General features: G+C 36.9%; 2 protein-coding genes across 3 annotated transcripts; both read right to left on the reverse strand.

Moving 5' to 3' along the window:
• Window positions 1-166: 166 nt before the first annotated feature.
• Window positions 167-6003, reverse strand: LOC133652150 (THO complex subunit 4-like). The gene is made up of 6 exons (XM_062050577.1): window positions 5600-6003; window positions 4351-4506; window positions 4130-4277; window positions 799-862; window positions 533-719; window positions 167-461 (listed from the first exon to the last, which is right to left on the reverse strand). Exons 1-6 carry the CDS (start codon window positions 5846-5848, stop codon window positions 447-449), a joined length of 819 nt encoding a protein of 272 aa, XP_061906561.1. The 5' UTR covers window positions 5849-6003; the 3' UTR covers window positions 167-446.
• A 6685-nt stretch (window positions 6004-12688) lies between these two features.
• Window positions 12689-18903, reverse strand: LOC133651524 (mapk-regulated corepressor-interacting protein 1-like). Of its 2 annotated transcripts, none has more exons than XM_062049482.1 (5): window positions 18768-18903; window positions 18044-18138; window positions 17817-17920; window positions 13446-13550; window positions 12689-13343 (listed from the first exon to the last, which is right to left on the reverse strand). In XM_062049482.1, exons 2-5 carry the CDS (start codon window positions 18049-18051, stop codon window positions 13279-13281), a joined length of 282 nt encoding a protein of 93 aa, XP_061905466.1. In that variant the 5' UTR covers window positions 18052-18138; window positions 18768-18903; the 3' UTR covers window positions 12689-13278. The 2 variants fall into 2 exon arrangements, with proteins under 2 accessions (XP_061905466.1, XP_061905465.1); XM_062049481.1 differs by having other exon boundaries at window positions 17817-17935.
• Window positions 18904-24953: the final 6050 nt, after the last annotated feature.

Here is a 24953-nt window from a genome sequence, read left to right on the forward strand (position 1 = left end):
GTATATACTGTATGTCTGTAATCTAACATTGCATGGCATTCTATGGCATTACAATCCAATGTTGAGCGTTGCACGTCCTCTAAAAAGTACAATTACACTAAATAAGTAAATATTAATGACTATATTGTAGTTTTCATCACACAGAAATGACACAAAGGAAACATGATCTGGTTAATATACACTGCAGGTTTTATTACAAGTTTCATTTACTACAAGTTTGGAGGAATGGACTTGGAAATGTCAACTTTCAACCTACAGACAAAACCATTTTCATCAGAAAAGGAGAAAAAAAAGTATAAAACACTTCAGAGCAGTTAAAAGAGGCTGGAGCAATCAATGACCAAAATCACATCAGGACAACCATGTGTAAAACAATCTGCACTATTGTAACAGACATCCTTCTGTGCAGCCAGGATAGGATGACCACGGGACAGCAGCAAGACGTCTTAGCTGGTGTCCATCTGAGAAACAGAAACAATATGAATATATATATATTTTTTAAAGCATGCAGCACATAAACTGATGCACTCACTCTAGCATTGTAGGCGTCTAACTGGGCGTCAAGTTCTTCTGCCGAGAGCGACTGCTTGTTACCGGCCCCTCGGCCGCCTCGCCCCCGTCCTCTGAAGCCACCGCCAGCCCCGCGTCCACCACGACCCCTCTGCATGCCGCCATAGTTGCCCCCGCGGGTTCTGTTCATTCCGCCGCCTCTGTTCATGCTGGAAAGATTAAAAACAATTCAATACAATTGTCATACACTAAGGCTTGGGAGGTCTTTACAAAAAAACTAAACCTTACCCCTGCATCGGCCGCCTCTGTGTGTCGATCTGTGATGTGACGAGCTGTATGTTCATGGGCCTCCCTGCACAGACAAAACATGGAGGTTTACCACTAGAAAAATAGCATATGCAGAGTGTCAATCTTTGAGCACCCAATGATTCAATTCAGAAGTGATTCGCACATTTCATTATTCGATATAACAATTATAATAACCAATTTTTTAGAACAGGTTAGAAAAACTTATGGTTGCATGAATAGGTCCTTAAAGGTATTTTCAATAAGGAATCTGCATTTACAAATGTCTTTAAAAAAGGATTCCTATAAAATACAGATTTTTTTCTAAATCAATTTAAAAAAAATTATGGATTGTTTTATTATAATAGGAATAAATAGGAATTGTGATTCTGGAGTGAATTGACTTTGTTCACCCCTGGTCCGTGTATGTCACAGCCATCCGTTTTGTTTGGAAAAGAAAAAATGTTGAACATAAAAATCAATTTACCTCCCCCCTTTTGGTTGATAAAAAAACGGCAAGTGGATGGATATCCATTATCCTAAAATGGTAATTAAAACTAGTGGAAAACTATTTTCTCTATTCCCTGTTTGGACATAAAGGTAGAAGCGGGGAAGGGAGCACCCTTTGAGGAGAAAAAAAAGCTTTGAGGAGAAAAAAAGGAAGATTTCTATCAGCATGAAGTGCTTCCACACCAACCCAAAAGAAAATGTTGAAAAATAAAAGTACATTTTCTGAAATTGTGTGCATATCTACATTATATTTTACCTCTAGATTTATTATCATCTACCAAACTTCTTCGGCTGTCTTTCATAATGTACCAGTGAATCTTTAGGTTTTTAGTCGATCATTTACTAACATTATTACTTAAAACGTAATGCAAAAGTCTAAAACAGGCATGCAAAGAACTCAAAACATTTCCCATTTGGCCACGCCCCCTCAAAACTTCCAGTGTTGGGACCTGTTTACAGTCACATCAAAAATATACCTTCTCCCTGGCTACTAATGACATCTCTAAAACAGTGGTTTTTAAACTTTTTTCAAAAAAGTACCACTATAATGACCAACATTAAAATACAGTAGCGTAGTAAACCCAAATACTCATTGAAAACAAGGCAGTGGTTTATTTTATTTTAAGTATATTTTATGCTTTTGGCCACAGTAACATTACACAGTTTGATAAGTAAAACTGTCAATATCAGAAAATAAAACACTCATCACTTGATTAAGTGATTCTTTGGCATACCAATAGATGGAGCCCACGTACCGCAGTTTGAGAATCACAAAAAACCTGGAAGTGATATTTTTTACAAGAATATTTATGTTTAAAAATGCGGCTTCCCGCGTTTTTGTGAAATTTCACACGCCTTTAAGTTGCACATGCGCAGTGTCTCTTGTCAGTGTCCTCATCTGTGAATGACGCAGAGCAACACCGGTTTGCCTGCTCGATAGAGTCAATAAAATGAGTCACTTTTAGGGCCGGCCGATATAGCAGTATTACAAGTTCTACAGTTATTTATAGAAAGCGATATGTATTTAAGGACAATATTGTCAGTTATCTTTTAATAATGCTTTTTTATGGCCATTTACTCTTCTCTGCGCCGTGAGTGGACAAAACTCAACATGTCTGACAACCAAGGTATGTTAATGGTATTAGCCCCATAACACTAGTAGCTTTGTAATGCGGTTAGCTTTTATTATAAATGTGGCCAATTAAAACCCTTGCTAGGTATCTTATGTGGATGCAATGTTTGGGTTGCATGTCACAATTTTCTTTTTTCTCTATAACTAATTAATCTAAATCCAAAACGTCACAATTGCTCCGCTCTCATCCTAATAATGTTGCTTGTATCGTCAAAGTTGGTGTCTTTTTTATGCGTGTCAAATAACTGTTCGGTTGGATTGCTAGCTGCGCTGAGCTTAACACAAATAGCATGAAAGTCAAACTTACCTACATGTTCGGTTGGATTGTAGCTGCGCTGAGCTTAACACAAATAGCATGAAAGTCAAACTTACCTACATGTCAACAATCATAAATATTCCTTCTAAATCAGACATTACACAAACATTTTTAAAGGCCATAATTGTGTGCATTCCAATAAAAGTTTAGTTTTGTTTATATTTTTGTTATTTGCACAGGTCTTTATTAAACCTGTTTTCATGTAATACTATGAAGTTTTAGGCCTAGATTTCCTGCCAGAGTAAGCATGTTTTTCTTTACATTGGTTATTTGCACAGCTCTAGGTTTTTTTTGTTTGTTTTTTTAAATGTAAGATATTTGTTACAGATTTCATATATGTTTAAATAATACTGTACACTTCCGTCTTCTGTTGTGGTTTCAGGTCACTTAGTAGCTGCGTTCCCATTACTCCTAAAAAAGTTGTAAGACCTAAATATTGCTAAAAGAAACTGGTAATAGGATAGGATGGACTTTTATTTACACCACAACAGGGGAATTTATGTGGGATAATGGAATCACATGTTTTGAAAAACCTCTCAAATATGGCTAAAACACAAGGTGGTTTTTGAAACGTTTCGATATTAAAGTGTTTCGCAAAAGCATGATGGAAACAATTCGCATTTACAGGGCACCTGAACACTGAACAGGCAGGGCGCCGATGCACGACAACTAGAGCAGACTTGGTCTCGCTTCCAAGTCGGCCGGAGGAAGCGGCACAGGCAATAAAGACCGACCCGTGGACTTGGTGAGACCCACATGCCCGAACAACGTCGAGGGGGCCCTTGAACCCACAATTTGTTAATTCTTCATTCACAACTCTACTTTAAAAATGCCTTATTCGTGGCCTCTGCCATACGTGAGGACGTTGCCTTTGAGTGATCACCCGCTGCCTCTGTCACCTAATGACTTCACGGCTGCAATATCTTCCTCAAAATGGATTTTACGAGAATTACGGCTCATGACGCAAAACACACTTTTAATGGAAACACCCACAAGTCGCAAATGTAGTTTATCAACATTTTTGAAATAGTGCTTTAATTTTGCAAAAAACTACAATAGAAACGCAGCTAGAAACAAGAGACACTGAGCATGTGCAATCTACACTTATGTCCAAATGACACTGGGTAACAACTATTTAATTATTTTTCAATTTATGAATGTTTGTTTATGTAAAACTGTTTATTTTGTTGACCACTAACCAAAGAAATAACTAACTAATGCTAAATAACAATCTGTTTACCGTTTTTGTTTTAATTATCCCACCAAAAAACGCCCGCAGAAAATAGTTTGTAAAATCACTTTTGCATTCCTTATGAAAAACGAATAGCCGCGACATACACGGACCATCCCTAATACAAACTGAAGAAAGTTCTTACCATCCAGCGGGATGCCATTGTACTGTTTCATGGCTTTGAGCGCATCTGCCCTTCTTTCAAAGTGGACATCGGCCGTCCCAAGACTTCTTCCCGAGCGATCATAATGGACCGCTGCCTTTTTCAACGTCCCAAACTCGGCAAAGAGTTCCTGGAAAAGCAAAGACAAAAAAACTCAGCCTTATTTTCTTTGACACAAACGCAACCCGGGGAGACAAGTGTACCTGAATGTCCGCGTCTGAAACGCCAAAGTCAAGGTTGGAGACGAGGAGCTTCCCGCCGGTTTCCACGCCGGCTCCGCCGCCACCCGCTGTGCCGTTGAAGCCGCTGTAGCCGTTGTCGAACATGTCGTGTTGCCACTTATCTGGGAGCTGTTTGGGCTGCAACAGACGAGAGAACGCACCTGCTGACTTCAGGAATCCCGCTTGCCTGTCAATCACTGAGTCCACACGGCTGGGTGTTGGGGCAAGCAGACGCTCCACTTCCAACAGGGCCGGGGTCCCGCCATTATCCCCTTGCCCACCCCGTCACGACAAGCAATGTATTCATATATCTCTGGACTGTATCGCTTTAACACATGCATAAGCTAGCAAAGATGCATTTTACACACATCGTCCCCAACTCACACTATCTCTATGCTACAGGCTAACATCAACTCCTCCACCCCAGGCTATCCAGAAATGATCTTCTGGGTGGGCTCCTCCTGAAGTTGCCTCCTGCGGTGGCCAAATGTTTCCAGGCCTGATCAAAAGTTCTTTAAAAGCCAAGGGGACGGCTTTTATTGGATGGGGGGGGGGGGGGTATGTCATAAGTCCATGATGCATGTGGATGGATCAGAAAACAACCAGAGGCAATTATGGCATCCATTTTGAGAACACGCCATTTTGAACCAGGGCTTTGTCTGCGGTGTTTCTACAGAAATACAAGACGATGGTGGCGGTTATCTTTATTGGGACACTATAGAGGGGGTTGAAGTCCTCGGATCCATCCACCACACCGGGGAAAGACGAAAGGGGGCCTCGACGTGGAGCCCGCCAGCCAATCCCGGGACAAAGGACGTCCTGGTCACTGATAAACAACGGTGCTCCTTTCGCGATGACAAAAATCATTACTGGGTGCTCTCTTGATGAATTGGAAGATTTCCCACTCCGCCGAAAGGAAACTTTGGACAAAAAGCACAGATACTGGCCCTGGACCAAAAATAGATTGTCGTCGTTGATTCAAAATGGCGACGACTAGCCCTTCCACGAGCTGCCTGTAGCTAACAGGCTAGCACATTAGCTCTTAAAAAATGAGGGCATCTTCTTGTGGGGGAAAAAACAATTTAAGGGTGTTTCGGGGAGGGACAGATAAACTATGCAAACACTTTCCGTTAATGCTCAAGCATCAAATGTGGCGACCATTTTATTGGCTGTTAGCTAGCTAGCTAGGTGGAGCGCTAGCAAGCTGGCTGGAGTATACGCAGCTTCATACCCTGCTGTACGGCGTCGGTCTGCCTCTTGCGCGGTTCAGGTTTTGACGGCTCCTCATGGGGCCAGATCCTCCGCCTCGGCCTCCATATCCGCCGCCGCCTACTCCTCCAAGGCGCCCAGGGCCACCTCCTCCTCCTCGGCCGCCGCCAGAGCCTCCGCGGCCTCGGCCTCTTCCGCCCCTGCCGCCACCTCTCTGCTGCCTGTTCTGCTTGATAATGTCGTCTAAAGACATATCCATTTTGTCGGTCATAATGCTCTTTCAAAAGGGTCTAACTGTTGAAGAAATGATTTGTCTTTTTAAAAAAAAAAAACACCCACGCCCTACGCTGTTTCGTCTTGCTGTACTGCCCTCACACAACCGAAGCCAACTGGTCCTGGTTAACACAAAGGACTTAAAAGGTTTGTCGACATGACGTCATTACGCAATTTACGTAATTACGTCACACACACGATGACTCTTCTTCACGTACTGTACTGTATTTACTCATTTATCGCTATCTCACAATTTCGACTTTCCTATCTCACAATTGTGATTTTTTTACCTCATAATTTAAATTTATCTAAAGATTTAACTATTTTTTTATCACATAATTATGACTTTTTAATCTCATAATTTCGACGTTTTATCTCACAATTATTACTTTTTATCACAACATTTCGACATTCCATCACATATTTATGACTTTCTACATCATAATTTCGACTTCTTATCTATACATTATTCATTTTAATTCATAATTATGATTTATGTAATAATTATGACTTTTTATCTCATTATTCCGTCTTTTTCAGATTTTCGCATTTTTAATCTCATAATTTCTATTTTTTTTCATCTCAAAGTTTAGATTTTTTTTATCTCATGACTTTTTAGCTCATAATTCCGACTCCTTTAATAATTATTAGTTTTTATCTCAAAATTTCGATTTATCTATGATTTTTTTTTTATCTCACAACTATGGCTTTTTACCTTATAATTTCAATTTTATCTCAAATTTTCTATATATTTTTGTAAAAAATCTCATAATTATGACTTCACTTTTAACAATTATGACTTTTGTCTCATAATTATGACTTTTTATCTCATAACTTAAAATAGTTTGTCTCATAATTAAAACATTTTTGTCTCATAATTGACTTTTTATCCCAAATTTTTAACGTTTTATCTCATAAATCCATCTATCGATCCATTTTCTTCCGCTTATCTGAGGTTGGGTCCCGGGGGCAGCAGCCTAAGCAGAGAAGCCCAGACTTCCCTCTCCCCAGCCACTTCGTCCAGCTCTTCCCGGGGGATCCAGAGGCATTCCCAGGCCAGCCGGGAGACATAGTCTTCCCAACGTGTCCTGGGTCTTCCCCGTGGCCTCCTGCCGGTCGGACGTGCCCTAATCACCTCCTTAGGGAGGCGTTCGGGTGGCATCCTGAGCAGATGCCTGAACCACCTCATCTGGCTCCTCTCATAAATATGACTTTTGAATCTCATAATTTCAACATTCTTATCTCAAAATTTAGATTTTTTAATCTCATATTTATCCTCTATTTTTGACGTTATATCTCTCACAATTATGACTTTTTATGTCATCATTTCCACTTTTTAATTAATAATCCGCCCCTGCCGCCACCTCTCTGCTGCCTGTTCTGCTTGATAATGTCATCTAAAGACATATCCATTTTGTCGGTCACAATGTTCTTTCAAAAAGGTCTAACTGTTGAAGAAATAATTTGTCTTTTTAAAAAAAATACACCCACTCCCTACGCTGTTTCGTCTTGCTGTACTGCCATTACTTGCGTAATGACATGACGTCATTACGCAACGTACGTAATTACGTCACACACACGATAACTCTTCTTCACGTACTGTACTGTATTTACTCATTTATCGCTATCTCATAATTTCGACTTTCTTATCCCACAATTATATTTTATCTCATACTTTCAATTTTTCTAAAGATTTAACTTTTTTTTTTTTACATAATTATGACTTTTTAATCTCATAATTTCAATGTTTTACCTCATGATTTTTTTCGACTAATCTCATAATAATTACTTTTTATCACAACATTTCGACATTTCATCACATACTTATGACTTTCTATATCATAATTTCGACTTCTTATTTGAAAATTATTCATTTTAATTCATAATTATGATTTATGTAATAATTATGACTTTTTATCTAATTATTCTGGCTTTTTCAGATTTGAATGACTTCTTATCTCATAATTCTGACCCCATTCATAATTATTATTTTTTATCTCAAAATTTCGATTTATCTTAGATTTTTTTATTTATCTCACAACTATGGCTTTTTACCTTATAATTTCAATTTTATCTAAAATTTTCGATATACATTTTTAAAAATCACATAATTATGACTTTTTATCTCATAATTTAAATTTTTTTTGTCTCATAATTAAAACATTTTTGTCTCATAATTAACTATTTATCTCAAATTTTCAACGTTTTATCTCATAAATGGGGGCGGCGTGGCGAAGTTGGTAGAGTGGCCGTGCCAGCAATCGGAGGGTTGCTGGTTACTGGGGTTCAATCCCCACCTTCTACCATTCTAGTCACGTCCGTTGTGTCCTTGGGCAAGACACTTCACCCTTGCTCCTGATGGCTGCTGGTTAGCGCCTTGCATGGCCGCTCCCGCCATCAGTGTGTGAATGGGTGAATGTGGAAACACTTTCAAAGCGCTTTGAGTACCTTGAAGGTAGAAAAGCGCTATACAAGTATAACCCATTTATCATTTAATTATAAATCAGACTTTTGAATCTCACAATTTCAATTTTCTTATCTCAAAATTTCGATTTTTTAATCTCATATTTATCCTCTAGTTTCGACGTATATCTCACAATTATGATTTTTTATCGCATAATTTCCATTTTTTAATTTATATATCCGCCCCTGCCGCCACCTCTCTGCTGCCTGTTCTGCTTGATAATGTCATCTAAAGACTCTGAAAATGCTCTTTCAAAAAGGTCTAACTGTTGAAGCAATCATTTGTCTTTAATAAAAAAAAAAACACGCCCTACGCTGATTTGTCTTGCTGTACTGCCCTCACACAACCGAAGCCAAGTAGTCCTGGTTAACACAAAGGATTTAAGAGGTTTGTCGCCATGACGTCAACACGCAACGTACGTAATTACGTCACACACCCTTCTTCACGTACTGTACTGTATTTACTTATTTATCGATATATCATAATTTTGACTTTCCTATCCCACAATTATGAATTTGTATCTCATAATTTCAATTCATCTAAAGAATTAACTATTTCGTATCACACAATTATGACTTTTTAATCTCATAATTCATACGTTTTATTTCTTGATTTTTTTCGACTAATCTCATAATTACTTTTAGCTCATAATTACTTTTTTTAACATTTCGACATTTCATCACATATTTATGACTTTCTATATCATAATTCTGACTTCTTATCTCAAAATGATTCATTTTAATTCATAATTATGACTTTTTATGTAATAATTATGAATTTTAATCTCATTATTTCGGCTTTCTAATTTTTTTTTAAATCTCATAACTATGGCTATTTACCTTGTAATTTCGACTTTATCTCAAATTTTCGATTTAAAAAAAAATCTCATAATTATGACTTTTCACTTTAAACAATTATGACTTTTTTCTCATAATTATGACTTATCTCATAATTTAAAATTTTTGTCTCATAATTATGACTTGTTATCTCATATTTATGACTATTTAATCTCTTAATTAAAACATTTTGTATCTCATATTTATGACTTTTTATCCTATAGTTTCGACTTTATAACTCACAATTATGACTTTTTATCTCATAATTTCTACTTTTTAATTTATAACTACGACTTTTTTTTTTTAATCTCATGATTATTACTTTTTATCTCAAAATTTCGACTTCAATCTGATATGAAAAGTCATAATTGACGTATAATCTCATAACTATGACTTTTTATCTCATAATTATGACATTTTGTTACATCATTTAGATTTTTTAATCTCACAATTTCAACTTTATCTTAAAATGTTGAGTCTATATCACATAATTATGACTTTCCATTGGAGTTTTTTTTATTTTTTTAGTGGCAAAAACTGTCTTCCATAAAAAATATCAAAATGGCCGAAGCATTTTTTATTGTGCGCTCCTCAGAGAAAAAGGTTAAGACTAGGGATGAAATCATTCATTGAATTATAAAAAATATTCATATTCTGTTGCTCCGTAACAATTTTGAGTGTAACTAATAGAAATTCATAAAATGCGGCCCGCATGGAGTGCCTGGAACTTGAAATAATTGGAAACAGTTTCTGTACAACGTTGTGATCTGTGGGGCAGCAATTGGCAGTTTGGCAAATAATAAATGCACACCTGTTTAAAGGGCAATGTCAATGTTGATGTTGTGTATTTATTAGGTGGAAAAGGAAGTTATGGAAAGCAGAAAGGTCGTTTTCCTTTTACTATACATTGAAACTATAAGCTGTGTTATCCGATTAATCGATTACTAAAATGATCGATAGCTGCCGCAAACCCCTGCTGTACAGTACAGTAGTCATGACAGTATTATTACTCCTCTGTATTCACTCATTATCATCACGCTTGATAGCTGAAGATTTGATGAAATCCTTTTAAAAAATCAAAATGGGTGACTTTTGTCAACATTAAAATTACTGGACTTTTTATATTTGACTTTACCTTAAAGATCATTGATTATGTTAATATGGTCAGTGAGATGCTATACCAGCGCTTCACAGTCATTTTCTATTATAAAAAAAATATTTATTTAAACTGCAAACATTTTTTTGACCGACTTGAACCTTTTGAAACTCAGTAAATAATAATACATTAAAATTGTTCAAGAACATTAAGTGAGGAGCACAATATAAAAACACTGTAATCTACGACTCAAAAATTAATGAAACAATTTGTGCTCGTTTTGTTTGAACAAAAAGAAGACGTCAGTATTAATGGCTAAAATGAGCACGTTTTGTCGTTCACTTTTTCAAATCATGATACTTATAAAGTATATTAATCAAGGTTATGCACCCCCCGTCCCATTTGAGAACAAAAACACACTTTTTAGGCTCAATGTGATTTTTCGGCTTGCCATAACCTTCACTCACCTTTACCGTCTGCATAAATAAAATGAAATTTAGGGCAACCAAACACCACCGCTAACATGTCCCATCTGTGTATTTAAAATTCCAGGCAAACCATCCGGTCAGAATTGCATTATTTACATCAATTAACCGATTAATCAAATCGATTAATCGTTGCAGCCCTAGCTCAATTAATTTCTTTGGCATTACAGCACAGGTGTCAAATTCAAGGCCTTGGGATGGTTGATGTTTTTAGCGTATTACTGTAAATGGAAAAAACATTTATTTTACTCTAAAAAAAATGGCCGCAGTTGCCAGTATTATTACAAACAGCGGTACTTTTATTCCATTTACAGTAATACTACACAGTAAAAATCTACTGTAGATTATACAGTAAAAAAACTGGCAACTCAGTCACCAGAATTCTACTGAAAATTCTACTGAAAAATATACAGAAAAAAACACAGTAAATTTTACAGTAAAATTGTGGCAACCGAGTTGCCAGTACGGCCATTTTAAGCTGGCAGCTTAGTCGCCGGAATTTTACTGTAAAAATTACAGTGGTTTTACTGTATATTTTTCAGTAGAGTTGTGGTGCCTGTGTTCACATTTTTTTTCAAGAGTCCTTAAAAAATACTTAATCAGGGCTGTCAGAAATAACACAAAAATATTATATTAATCATTTATATATGCAGATTAATAATGCAATTTATTTTAACTCTACCGTTATTATAGTATAAATTTAAATAAAAATTAAACACATTTATAAAAACATAAATAAAAAAATAAAAACTTTAACATATAAATATAATTAAAACATTTTTTAACTACGATAAAAAATAAAATAAAGTTTGATGCATACATCAGTGCAATGATGAATGCTGGCAAATTTTACTCCCAAATGCACCGACTGGACTTTTATAACGTTTTGAACAAATAAATGACGTACATTCAAGTAAAACATTTAAATGGATGTTCCTCTACGACATACTGATTTAAAAAATGGCATCCTGTATCCAAATATTGGTGACTTTTTAAAGTTAATTCAAATTACGCACGCAAGTGATAACCTGTGATTAATCATTATTAATTAATTAATCCCAATTCAAAAGTGTAATGAATCTGATTTTAAAAGAAATAATCATTCGACAGCACTAATAATAATCAAATGCTAAGCAAATTCATAAATTATTCGCTGTGATTGCGATGAGTTTGACACCTCTGCATTAAAGCTACAGTAGGGGTGTCCAAACTTTTTGACTTGGGGGTCGCATTAGACTAAACAAATCTGGTAGAGGGCTAAAAGCCGACTGCATGTAAAGTAACTATAATATATATATACATATATATAACGGATATATAATGAATAATTAATATAATTGGGTATTAAGAGTATGTAAAAGTTTGACTTGTACTTTAATTCCGTGACAACCTCCTTAAAGTTTTGTGATCAATCAGAAATAAAAAGCAGCTAAAATGCGCCAAACATGGGTAAGTGTGGAGAGTGTCTTGCATTTTTCCCATCATGCTTTGTAATGGATTTAAATGTGTGTCATTTTTTTACGGTGCATGGGCATTTTTAATAATGCCCACAGAGTTCAGTGAGCAGGGTGTTATGTCTGTTGGATTGTTATTATTTTTTGCACAATGACTGGAGAAGGTTGTTTGCATTGGGTCATACATGTAAAGGCTGCGCATCTATTTAATCAAAGATCATTTACCTGAATTACTGAAATTGTCAGACTATTAAAAAGAACGCAATCTCCCCGTGGATAACATTCCTTGTTTAAACTCATGACGCCTCGCGGGCCAGATTGAAGACGTTGGCAGACCACACTTGGCTCGTGGGCCAGAGTTTGGACACGCCTGAGCTACAGCCTCCACATATTGTTTGGGAAAATAATGCGATTTCATGTTTAAAATGAATACACCTGAAATGGTTGCAATCTGACCTGGAATGGGGGAAACGTCCACATCCTGGGTGGGTAAATACAAGAAGTAATGTAAAAATTTTATTCAGCATTTTGTTTCAAGGCTTTGGGAAGAGGTGTTAATTGAGGGGCAGCATACTTTGGGAGGATTCTTCTTAGCAATAAAAGTAAACACCAATTGGGTTAAGATTCTTGGCCTTGTGTATTTGGCTTCCACAATATGCTGATGAAATGCTTTACGAGACAATTTGCTGACTTCTACACTGGATCTAACTGCCTTCCTACGTAACAAAATATAAGTCAGCCCTTTCTCATTGTTCTCGCAGGTCAAAGTAGTAGTAATAGTAGTACTAGTAAAGACCGCAGTCTTCCGTGTCAACAGTTTGTCAGACGCCAGCGACAACTTAGGAAAGTGTATCAGTCCTCTTCATACAGCGTGGCCTTTAAAATGAACCCGGAGAGGGAGACTTAATTTAAACTTGGGGGAATCCAGCCTATCTTCCTCGCTGGGAAATGGCCCGCTGTAGCTCAACGTTCACAGAAAATCGCTTGGCATTCCGCCCTAGACTGGCAAAGTAAGGCTGACTTTGGAGGTCAGAGGAAAAGTTCTCGAGGGTGGGTGGAGAAAAGAAGAGTGCTTAGACCACCTCGAGGAGGACTAGGACTTCTTGGAGTCCTGTGTGTTACGTTTCTTGAGGTCGGTCAGGTCCACTGGCGTGAAAGCTGGAGGATCACAAGGAGGGAAAATGTCAGCTGTTGCATTCCGTATTATTATTCATCCTTGAGCAGCGACTAGGAAGTACATTTGATTGCAGTTCAACATACAATGCAGGTTGGGGTTTGGGTTCTTCTCCACGTATTCCTGTGGTCCACGGTCATTCCGTTCACTGTTTTGTGTTGATCGGATGTCTCTGAGCACACACTGCCATGCTGTAAAACATGCACAACAAGTATCTTGGTGAACTTAAAGGGGAGCCATGATGATTATAAATGTTATATATATATATAATATATATCGTGATATAGACATGTTATCAATATCAATAAGAAATGTGTTCGATATTTTTTTTCCTCTTCTCTGTCGGAAGAAAGCGGAAATATGGAAGCAAGGTTGGTTGCATGAAAAAAGGCGCTCGCTCTCTGGAGCAACACAGGAAGTGATCGCTGATCAATCGGAGTGACACGTTAACAGCCAATCAGGTAACAGTATCAACTGTCATGTTTGGTTGTCTGGCGGTTGATTCTTTTCATGGAGTGAGAAGAGAAAGTCAAAACGAAGAAATTGTGGATAAAAGAGGAAAAGTCACCTGAACATAGGGCTCGGCGATATATATCGAATATACTCGATATATCGTGGGTTTGTCTCTGTGCAATGTAAAAAATTACTATTTCGTGAGTATTCGAGTATATGTTCTCACGCAGTTGCTTTTAGCTGCGAGTATTACACTACAGGCTCTTCTCACTCTTTCTTGTCTCTCCTTCTCACAGAGATAAAACAGGCACACCTTCTTACATACGTCACATACTGTCGTGCGTGCAACGTCATACGCCCTCGCGGAGCAGAGAGGTAGCGGCATGGGTAAGGTTAGCTGTGGCAGGTGGTGCAAGCGGAGCGGTGCGAGTGGTAATACGAGAGAGAGAAGGTGCGAATCTGGTAACAAATGGAGGAAGAATGAATTCCCAAGAAAAACAGCACGGGGTGCATCGTCTGGCGGTGGTTTGACTTCAAGCGGGAAGATGTTGAACAGACAACCGTAATATGTCAAGTATGCGGCAAAAGTGTTGCTACAAAAAGTAGCAGCACTACTAATTTGTAATATAATTTGAAAAGTCACCCGCTAGAGAATGAAGAGTGCTTGAAACTCTGCATGTCAACATCTCCGGCCGGTGCCACACCCAACAAAATGCCGTAGCAACCAGCACTGACCCAATTGAGCATGGCGTCTTCCATTTCCACATCAACACCGTATGAAAAAAATAGTCTACAACAGAAGGAGATAACGTCCGCAGTAACCTACCACATAGCGAAGGACATACACTATTTGATTTCCTATTATGCAGCTAATTTTTATTTGACAGTTATTGAAATATCTTGTGTGACATCATGCACAAAAGTGCACTCATAGCTTGTTTTAAAATGTCTCTGACAATTCTTTCTGTTTTGAAATGACATGAATGTTTGTGCCACTGCTTAATAACTGTTTAATAAATACCGTTTTGGTCAATTGACTTAGTTGTGATTTCCCTCTCTGCATTAAAGTTTCAAATGAGCTTATATTAATGCAGTATGAACAAGAATGTTTTAATGTAGACTCACATAATCATCATACTGGTGTGATTATACTGTATGCATCAAGTGTTAATTCAGGGTTAAGGCAAAATATTGAGATATATATTGTGTATCGTGACATAGCCTAAAAATATTGAGATATTAATAAAATGCCATAGCGCCCAGTCCTACCTGAACAGTATGCCACTTTTTTCAATGTGGTCTTGAAATGATGCAAGGCACTCGTCCCCACCAAGACTGCTGATACCAAACCACCTTAGCCGCCCGCGCTCACCCATTAACTAACTTCCTTCATGGCACTAAATCTGCAGAAAATAGTACACTCTTTTGGGGGAACATTGCCTATCGTTCACAATCATTATGAGAGACAAGAACACACATATCTTTTTTTTTTTAATTATAATTTTCTCAGGGCATTCAATCAATCGCAACTGGACTGTTTGATTTGTGTTAGAAGACGTTTCGCCCCTCATCCGAGTAGGCTTCATCAGTTCATGTTCATAGACTCAGATTAGTCAGATCTAGTCTGACTAGATCTGACCAATCTAAACAGCAGCTTTAGTGTAGAATCTCAAATACTTTTCAGAGCACCATTCTGCTGGTTACTGTGCAGTTTGGTCTTTATCTTTAGCACAATGAACAGTGTAGAAGATGCTGTGATTACCTCGCAAAGTTGTGGCTACGTTGGGGCTGGAAGTCTTTCAAATCAGCGTCCTTGCCTTGCCAGTTGGTAGCTCTGCTAGCATTAGCATCCTTAGCTCCCTAGCTAGTGTCTTCATGTCGTCACAACAGGTGGGTGCTCAAATTATTGCTGCTTTTCAAACGTTACAAATAATAAAAAAAAGAAAAAATCCTAACGTTTACCGCACTTAAGGTTGTGCATTGTTCGTAAAACTCTTTCGGTGCTGTCTGTCATGCTGTCGGTCGCAAACGAGAACGTTACTCCCATATTACCTCATCAAAGAAGTCTTGCAAGATTAATATGGCCATATTTTGTAGCAGAGCGCCAACCAACCGATTAATGACTTTCCAACCGGACATCGACCTATCCATACTAGATATAGATCGATCCAGAGGCTCGCCACCGATGTATTCATATCTCTAAAGTTAAAGTCAGTTTTTGATTTGTACCGATTATTTTTTAACCCCCTAATATACATACCTACATACATATATACAGTATACAGTGAGGTATGCAAGTATTTGCACACCCTGCAATTTTGCAGGTTCTCCCACTTAGAAATTAGGGAGAGGTCTGAAATTTTCATCATAGGTGTATTTCCACTGTTAGAGACATAATCTAAAAAGAAAAATCCAGAAATCACATTGTATGATTTTATAATGATTTATTTGTATGTTACTGGGGTTCATAAGTATTTGCACACATGAGAATCAGCAAGAATTATGACTCTCAAAGAGCTGTCAGTCTCCCTTAAAAAAAGTTCACCTTTACCCCACAACTAATCACCCACCCACCACCCCTTTGAGCTCATTAAAGTCACCTGTGCAGCCCACAGTCAGTCAAGGTCCAACTGCTACCATGGGCAAGACCAAAGAGCTGTCAAAAGAGACCAGAGACAAAATTGTAGAGCTCCACAAAGCTGGAAAAGGCTATGGGACAATTGGGAAGCAGCTTGGTGAGAATAGATCAACTTTTGCAGCAATTGTTAGAAAATGAAAGCGGCTAAACATGACAGCTAATCTACCTCGGACTGGGGCTCCATGTAAGATCTCTCCTCGTGGGGCATCCCTCATGATAACAAAAGTGAGGAATCAGCCCAGAACTACACGGCAGGAGCTGGTGAATGACCTGAAGAGAGCTGGGACCACTGTTTCCAAGGCTACTATCAGTGGTTTAAAATCATGCATCGCACGGAAGGTTCCCCAGCTTAAGTCAGCCCATGTCCAGGCTCGTCTGAAGTTTGCCAATGGCCATCTGGATGATCCAGAGGAGTCATGGGAGAAAGTCATGGTATAAACTCCACTCGTCGGGTTTGGAGGAAAAAGAAGGATGAGTATCATCCCAAGAACACCATCCCTACAGTGAAGCATGGGGGTGGAAACATCATGCTCTGGGGGTGCTTTTCAGCAAAGGGGACAGGACGACAGCACTATATTAAGGAGAGGATGAACAGGGCCATGTATTGTGAGATTTTGGCCAAAAATCTCCTTCCCTCAGTCAGAGCATTGAAGATGGGTCGTGGCTGGGTCTTCCAACATGACAATGACCCGAAGCACACAGCCAGGATAACCAAGGAGTGGCTCCATACCAAGCATATCAAGGTTCTGGAGTGGCCTAGCCAGTCTCCAGACCTAAAACCAATAGTAAATCTTTGGAGGGAGCTGAAACTTTGTGTTGCTCGGCGACAGCCCCGAAAACCTGACAGATCTAGAGAAGATTTGTGTGGAGGAGTGGGCCAAAATCCCTGTTGCCGTGTGTGCAAACCTGGTGAAGAACTATAGGAAACGTTAGACCTCTGTAATTGCAAACAAAGGCTTCTGCACTAAATATTAACACTGATGTTCTCATGTATGCAAATACATAAGAACCCCAGTAACATACAAATAAATCATTAAAAAATCATAAAATGTAATTTCCGGATTTTTCTTTTTAGATTATGTCTCTAACAGTGGAAATACATCTATGATGAACATTTCAGACCTCTCCTTAATTTCTAAGTGGGAGAACTTGCAAATTTGCAGCATTTGCAAATACTTGTGGACCTCACTGTATACTATTCATGTTAAAAAAAAAACTTTTACTGCAAATGAATATCGGTTATCGGCATACTTGATTACTAATAATCGGTATCAGGTCTGAATAGAACGCATCGGTTGATCTCTAAATTGCTGATGGTCAATCAAGTTAACGACACAGTGACAACTCTGTATGAAATGATACTTACTATCGTGGATAAAACGCACATTTTCCTCATGGGCCGGGGTGAAAAGATCCCCACAGTTGGTCGGCGATCTGGGGCTGGAAGTCCGTTTGTAACTATTCACCATCCTGGGAGCAGATGAGCTTGAGAAACGTGCAAACAACCACATGAGTAGCATAAAACGACTACCCTACAGCACATTCTCAGAATGAATATTAATACATGATATTTATGCTCATAACTTTCCAGACCTTGTCATTCTGTTGTGCGGTCTTGCTCTCTTCTCACTCCTCTATGGTGAGTGCCTTGGGTTAACACAACACTTTCAAACTCCTCAGTCGGAATTCTTGCACAAAAAACCAAAACAGTGACAGTTTTAGTTGTACCAAGTAAAATTCCTTGTGTGTTACATACTTGGCCATTAAAGATTGTTCTGATTCTGATGAAAACAAGTAGTTTGGGGGGGGGGGGGGGGGGGGGGTTATAAACAGGAAATGCAAAATCGTAGGATTGATGATGTAGATTGAAATATAACATTATTTAATATGAAGTACTGGAATTGCAAAGCGTTGCCATATGTCAGCCAAGCTGAGGAAACATTTATGATCGCTGACAAAGGCGCTTTGTTTACGTTCTGACTTGCTTCGCCTCGGCAAAGTTGCCTTCACTTATAGAGCTGCCAAAACTACGAATATTGTTCTTCATGTGTCGCTTCTCAATATTAACCGGAATAAGAGAGGCGTGTCGCCCTTTATTAAAAGTGGTGAACAGCTCCCACTTTAATAAATATTTGCTCACACAATAAATGTAGCTAACATTAGCACGCTAGCTAGCTATGAATTGTCTAGCCGTCATGTTAGCATAGTAAAGACCAGATGTTTATCAACAATAGCTCTACTCAATATTACCGCAACGTAAAGTAGCTCAAGATTAAGGGGTCTTATAAATGAAATTATGTGAAAATCAACTACAAACCTTTTATTTATATATTTCTTTTAGATGTCTTTATGCTGTACACGACGCTGGATTTAGCGAGAATGTTGCCAATGCCAACCAAGCACTTCCGGTAGTATACCCGGAAGTGCTCTTCTTCGTTGTCGTTTTCTTCTTCGTTTTTGCTTCATGCCAACAATGCGTTACATACCGACACTCGTGGTCATAGAATGTAATTTATAATAACAATATACATTTTCTCTATAGAAGAGATCAAATTCGGTATTTTTATAAACGACTGTAACATAGAAATGTTTGTCAACATTTTTATGCTCCAGGCAAAACAAATTCTACATAAATTAAGGCCTACATTTTCTAATTGGCTTAATGGTTTATAATTATCAATCAAATCTTGGAGGATGATTAAGAGTACAAAATCCCTTAAATTGATATCTTTGTTAAAAACATTTAAAGTGATTTAGGTAGCCCTTTTTGTCTTTTTTTCATATTTTTGTATTATTATTATTTACTAATATTTAATACTCTTGTCTGTGTTTGCTTTTGTTTTCTTTCCTTGACATGATTTGCTGATGTCGTGATTTGCTCAACCTGAGGTGTAGATTGTTGGTCATGTTGAAAGTGCCTTGACTTTTGTGTGCATTATAAATGAAAGTTTGTTGTTCAATACAAATAAATAAATAACAATATACCTGATAAATAATAATACAAATAATTAAAAATTAAATTGATAATGATACTAATATTAACAATGATAGTACAAATAATAATAATGATAAACAAACAAATACATAGATGAATAGATAGATGGATAAATAAATATTCAGAATTAAGCGCTTCATGGGCTGGATGATATACTATGAATATGACTACTACCACTACTAATATTAATACTACAACTACTTCTAGCAATGACAACAATCCAAGTACATTTTTGGGGCCCTTTTCTACCTATTGAATTCTATTTTTGATTAGGAATTGGCTACTTAAAAATGATATCTGGTGAAAGGCAAAACTTAAACACAATTTTACACAAATATGATTGCAATGAATACAATGATGCATTATACATGGAAAAAAAAGTTATATATTCTTGAAAATTAAAGTACAAAAATAATCATTGAGGACAAAATGATAAGACTTTCATTTCTGAGAAGAAATACTGGCAATAATGACAGTAGTAATAATAATAATACATTTTTGTGACTTTTATTTACTTATGTAATTCTATGGTTGATAAAGGATGACAAGGAATAGACACAGAAGTGTTCTTTTTCCCCCCGCCCCCATTTTATGAGACCAATACGCTACATATCGCCACTCATGTTCATGGAATATAATTAATAACAATAATACTAATAAATAATAATACATATAATATATATATATATATATATATATATATATATATACACACACATATATATATATATATATATATATATATATATATATATATATATATATATATATATATATATATATATATATATATATATATATATATATATATATATATATATATATATATATATTTACATACATCATATATAATTAATAAATATTATAATGTTGATACCAATAATAATACAAATTACAATAATGTTTAAATAAATAAATAAAGAGCTTAACAGGCTCCTAACACCTGTCCCAGCAGGCACAAGACATTGATACAACGTTGATTATCCATACATGTCCTTTAAAACTGACTTTGAAACAACGTTGCAAAATAGTTGTATTTGTAAACTGAGACAATGTTGATGTCCAACGTAGAATCCACGTTGTTGGTTGGGAAATGACCAAATTTCAAAGGTCAAATCAACGTCGGGTTCTGACGTTGATTAAACATTGTCAAAAAGCATGTTGTTTCAACATTATATTTGTAGTCTAAAATATTAGTTGGAAAATGACCAAATTTCAATTATCTAATCAAAGTCAGAACCCAACGTTGAGTAAACGTCGTCAAAAAGCATGTTGTTTCAACGTTGTATTTGTGTTGTAGAATATTGGTTGGAAAATGACCGAATTTGAAAGATCTAATTAACGTCAGAACCCAACATTGATTAAACATCGTCAAAAAGCATGTTTCAACGTTGTATTTGTGTTGTAGAATATGGTCGGAAAATGACCGAATTTCAATGATCTAATTAACGTCAGAACCCAACATTGATTTAACGTCGTCAAAAAGCATGTTGTTTCAACGTTGTATTTGTGTTGTAGAATATGGTTTGGAAAATGACCGAATTTCAATGATCCAATTAACGTCAGAACCCAACATTGAATTAACGTCGTCAAAAAGCATGTTGTTTCAACGTTGTATTTGTGTTGTCGAATATTGGTGGGAAAATGACTGAATTTCAACGGTCAAATCAACGTCAGGACCCAACATTGATTTGACGTCATCAAAAAGCACGTTGTTTCAACGTTATATTTGTGTTGTAGAATATTGGTTGGAAAATGACCGAATTTCAAAGATCTAATTAACGTCAGAACCCAACATTGATTAAACATTGTCAAAAAGCATGTTGTTTCAACGTTGTATTTGTGTTGTAGAATATTGGTTGGAAAATGACCGAATTTGAAAGATCTAATTAACGTCAGAACCCAACATTGATTAAACATCGTCAAAAAGCATGTTTCAACGTTGTATTTGTGTTGTAGAATATTGGTTGGAAAATGACCGAATTTCAATGATCTAATTAACGTCAGAACCCAACATTGATTTAACATCGTCAGAAAGCATGTTGTTTCAACGTTGTATTTGTGTTGTAGAATATGGTTTGGAAAATGACCGAATTTCAATGATCCAATTAACGTCAGAACCCAACATTGATTTAACATCGTCAAAAAGCATGTTGTTTCAACGTTGTATTTGTGTTGTAGAATATTGGTGAGAAAATGACCGAATTTCAACGGTCAAATCAACGTCAGGACCCAACAATGATTAAACGTCATCAAAAAGCATGTTGTTTCAACGTTATATTTGTGTTGTAGAATATTGGTTGGAAAATGACCGAATTTCAAAGATCTAATTAACGTCAGAACCCAACATTGATTAAACATCGTCAAAAAGCATGTTGTTTCAACGTTGTATTTGTGTTGTAGAATATTGGTTGGAAAATGACCGAATTTCAAAGATCTAATTAACGTCAGAACCCAACATTGATTAAACATCGTCAAAAAGCATGTTTCAACGTTGTATTTGTGTTGTAGAATATTGGTTGGAAAATGACCGAATTTCAATGATCTAATTAACGTCAGAACCCAACATTGATTTAACGTCGTCAAAAAGCATGTTGTTTCAACGTTGTATTTGTGTTGTAGAATATGGTTTGGAAAATGACCGAATTTCAATGATCCAATTAACGTCAGAACCCAACATTGATTTAACATAGTCAAAAAGCATGTTGTTTCAACGTTGTATTTGTGTTGTAGAATATTGGTGGGAAAATGACCGAATTTCAACTGTCAAATCAACGTCAGGACCCAACATTGATTAAACGTCATCAAAAAGCACGTTGTTTCTACGTTATATTTGTGTTGTAGAATATTGGTTGGAAAATGACCGAATTTCAAAGATCTAATTAACGTCAGAACCCAACATTGATTAAACATCGTCAAAAAGCATGTTGTTTCAACGTTGTATTTGTGTTGTAGAATATCGGTTGGAAAATTACAGAATTTCAATGATCAAATCAACGTCAGAACCCGACATTGACTAAACTTCGTCAAAAAGAATGTTGTTTCAACGTTGTATTTGTGTTGTAGAATATTGGTTGGAAAATGACCGAATTTCAATGATCTAATTAACGTCAGAACCCAACATTGATTTAACGTCGTCAAAAAGCGTGTTGTTTCAACGTTGTATTTGTGTTGTAGAATATGGTTTGGAAATGACCGAATTTCAATGATCTAATTAACGTCAGAACCCAACATTGATTTAACGTCGTCAAAAAGCATGTTGTTTCAACGTTGTATTTGTGTTGTAGAATATTGGTTGGAAAACTACCGCATTTCAATGGTCAAATCAGCATCAGAACCCGACAATGACTAAACTTTGTCAAAAAGAAAGTTGTTTCAACGTTATATTTGTGTTGTAGAATATTGGTTGGAAAATTACAGAATTTCAATGATCTAATTGACGTCAGAACCCAACTTTGATAAAACGTCGTCAAAAAGCATGTTGCTTCAACGTTGTATTTGTGTTGTACAATATTGGTTGGAAAATGATCGAATTTCAATGATCTAATTGACGTCAGAAACCAACATTGATAAAACGCCGTCAAAAAGCATGTTGTTTAAACGTTGTATTTGTGTTGTAGAATATGGTTTGGAAAATGACCAAATTTCAATGATCTAATTAACGTCAGAACCCAACATTGATTAAACGTCGTCAGAAAGCATGTTTCAACGTTGTATTTGTGTTGTAGAATATTGTTTGGAAAATGACCGAATTTTAACGGTTAAATCAACGTCAGAACCCAACATTGATTAAACGTCGCCAAAAAGCATGTTGTTTCAACGTCATGTTTGAGTTGCTCAACGTCAGGACCTAATTTAACAAGTTCTCAACGTTGTTTCAATGTCTTGTGCCTGCTGGGGTAGGTCCTAAAACTGGGATCCAGTAGTTATTTGAAGAATTACTGAGAAAAATGGATGATTATAATATTAATATCAATACTAATGCTGCTGCTACTACTACTAACAATATAAATAATAAGAGTTCACATTTGTGGCTTCTTTACCCATTAGATTCTACTTTTGATAAGGAATTGACTACTTACATATGATAACCAGTGTAAGACACACACAAATACAATTGCAATAAACACAATGCTTGTCTACATGTGTTATAAAAAATAGTTTTTATTTATGAAAAAAAAAGTACAAAAATAATCAATGAGGAGAAAAAATAAGACTTTCATTGCTGACATTGTTTTCTTCAGCACAGCCTGTACATAAATAGGAAAAAAAAACATCAATATGCTGGGGAAAAAACTAGTAATGTAATTTACAATGTTTCTGATCCCTGTACTGCCCAGCAGTTGGGATTAACAAGATGATATACAAGCAGATCTCAATGTCTCCCGAGTAAATTCACAGCAGCAGCTGGGTGAGGAAACATGGATTTCCTCCACAGTATCACACAAAAACATTTGCATAAAAAGAGCTGCAACAGTATGATAAATTCCCAACTTTAGTGTTTAGAAAACATGTTACAGCAATGTTTTCCACCTTCCCAGCAACTTCCTTTCACTCCGGGGGCGTGTGCGCGGTGCAAAGTTACAAGCATGCAGCCTCGAAGAGTTTGGCCAACTCGGTGCAGTCGGGGTCGATGAAGTCTGCCGGCTTCTCCCCGCTCTCGTTTTCTGCTTCTGTGCTGGCTCCAATGGAAAGGAGATAGCTGGGTGGGAACAGAAAAAAGACTTTGAGCAATGCAGTGATAACCAGCGTGCATTCATAAATGATTACATTCGATGTTTTTTCACATTGAGGAAACAACTAGAACACAGTTGTCTGTGTAAAGTGTGTACATGTATATTTATTTATACATGTGTGTGTGTGTGATAGTATAGTCTATAGCCGGGGTGTCCAAAGGTGTGGCCTGGGGGCCATTTGCGGACCGCAGCAAATTTTTTTTTGACGGTAAATATTCTGCAAATGTTATTAGAAAACATCAAAAATACAAAATCTGGAATAAAAGCGCAAACAGGTAAAATTGTAACGGGAAAACATTGTAATGTTGACTCTAATAACACAAAGCTGCCATGCAGACTGTTGTTTTCTGTCATTGCTCAAAACATAATAAAATAATTAAGCACCTTATAATCGACGGATATATCTGAAGTTGACCTAGAGACTTAAGCGTTGAAAGTAAAAAAAAAATAAATTACTTTACATATATATATATATATGTATATATATTACTATATGCTTTGCACACTCCCACTACCACGGAGACCACGCTAGCCTTGACCTTCCACATCCGTTCCAGCTGCTCTTTCAACCCTTGGTACTTCTCAAGTTTCTCGTGTTCCTTCTTCCTGATGTTGGCGTCAGCTGGGATTGCCATATCTATCACCACCACACTTTTCTGCTCTTTGTTCACCACCACTATGTCTGGTTGGTTAGCCAGAAGTTGTTTGTCAGTTTGGAAGCTGAAGTCCCACAGAACCTTGGCCCTGTTGTTCTCAGCCACCTTCTGTGGTA

This window comes from Entelurus aequoreus, linkage group LG06 (assembly GCF_033978785.1).
Source record: "Entelurus aequoreus isolate RoL-2023_Sb linkage group LG06, RoL_Eaeq_v1.1, whole genome shotgun sequence".
Lineage (NCBI taxonomy): Eukaryota > Metazoa > Chordata > Actinopteri > Syngnathiformes > Syngnathidae > Entelurus > Entelurus aequoreus.

Excerpts from the sequence above, each read along its gene's own strand:
- LOC133652150 (XM_062050577.1), bottom strand. The coding sequence starts at position 5,848 with ATGACCGACAAAATGGATATGTCTTTAGACGACATTATCAAGCAGAAC. Across the intron at positions 4,278-4,350 it reads TTTCAGACGCGGACATTCAG|GAACTCTTTGCCGAGTTTGG; the intron begins GTACACTTGTCT and ends TTGCTTTTCCAG. Across the intron at positions 720-798 it reads CAGAGGCGGCCGATGCAGGG|CATGAACAGAGGCGGCGGAA; the intron begins GTAAGGTTTAGT and ends TAATCTTTCCAG.
- LOC133651524 (XM_062049481.1), bottom strand. Across the intron at positions 13,551-17,816 it reads TGTGCGTTTTATCCACGATA|CATGGCAGTGTGTGCTCAGA; the intron begins GTAAGTATCATT and ends CATGTTTTACAG. Across the intron at positions 13,344-13,445 it reads CCCAAACCCCAACCTGCATT|CTTTCACGCCAGTGGACCTG; the intron begins GTATGTTGAACT and ends GTGATCCTCCAG.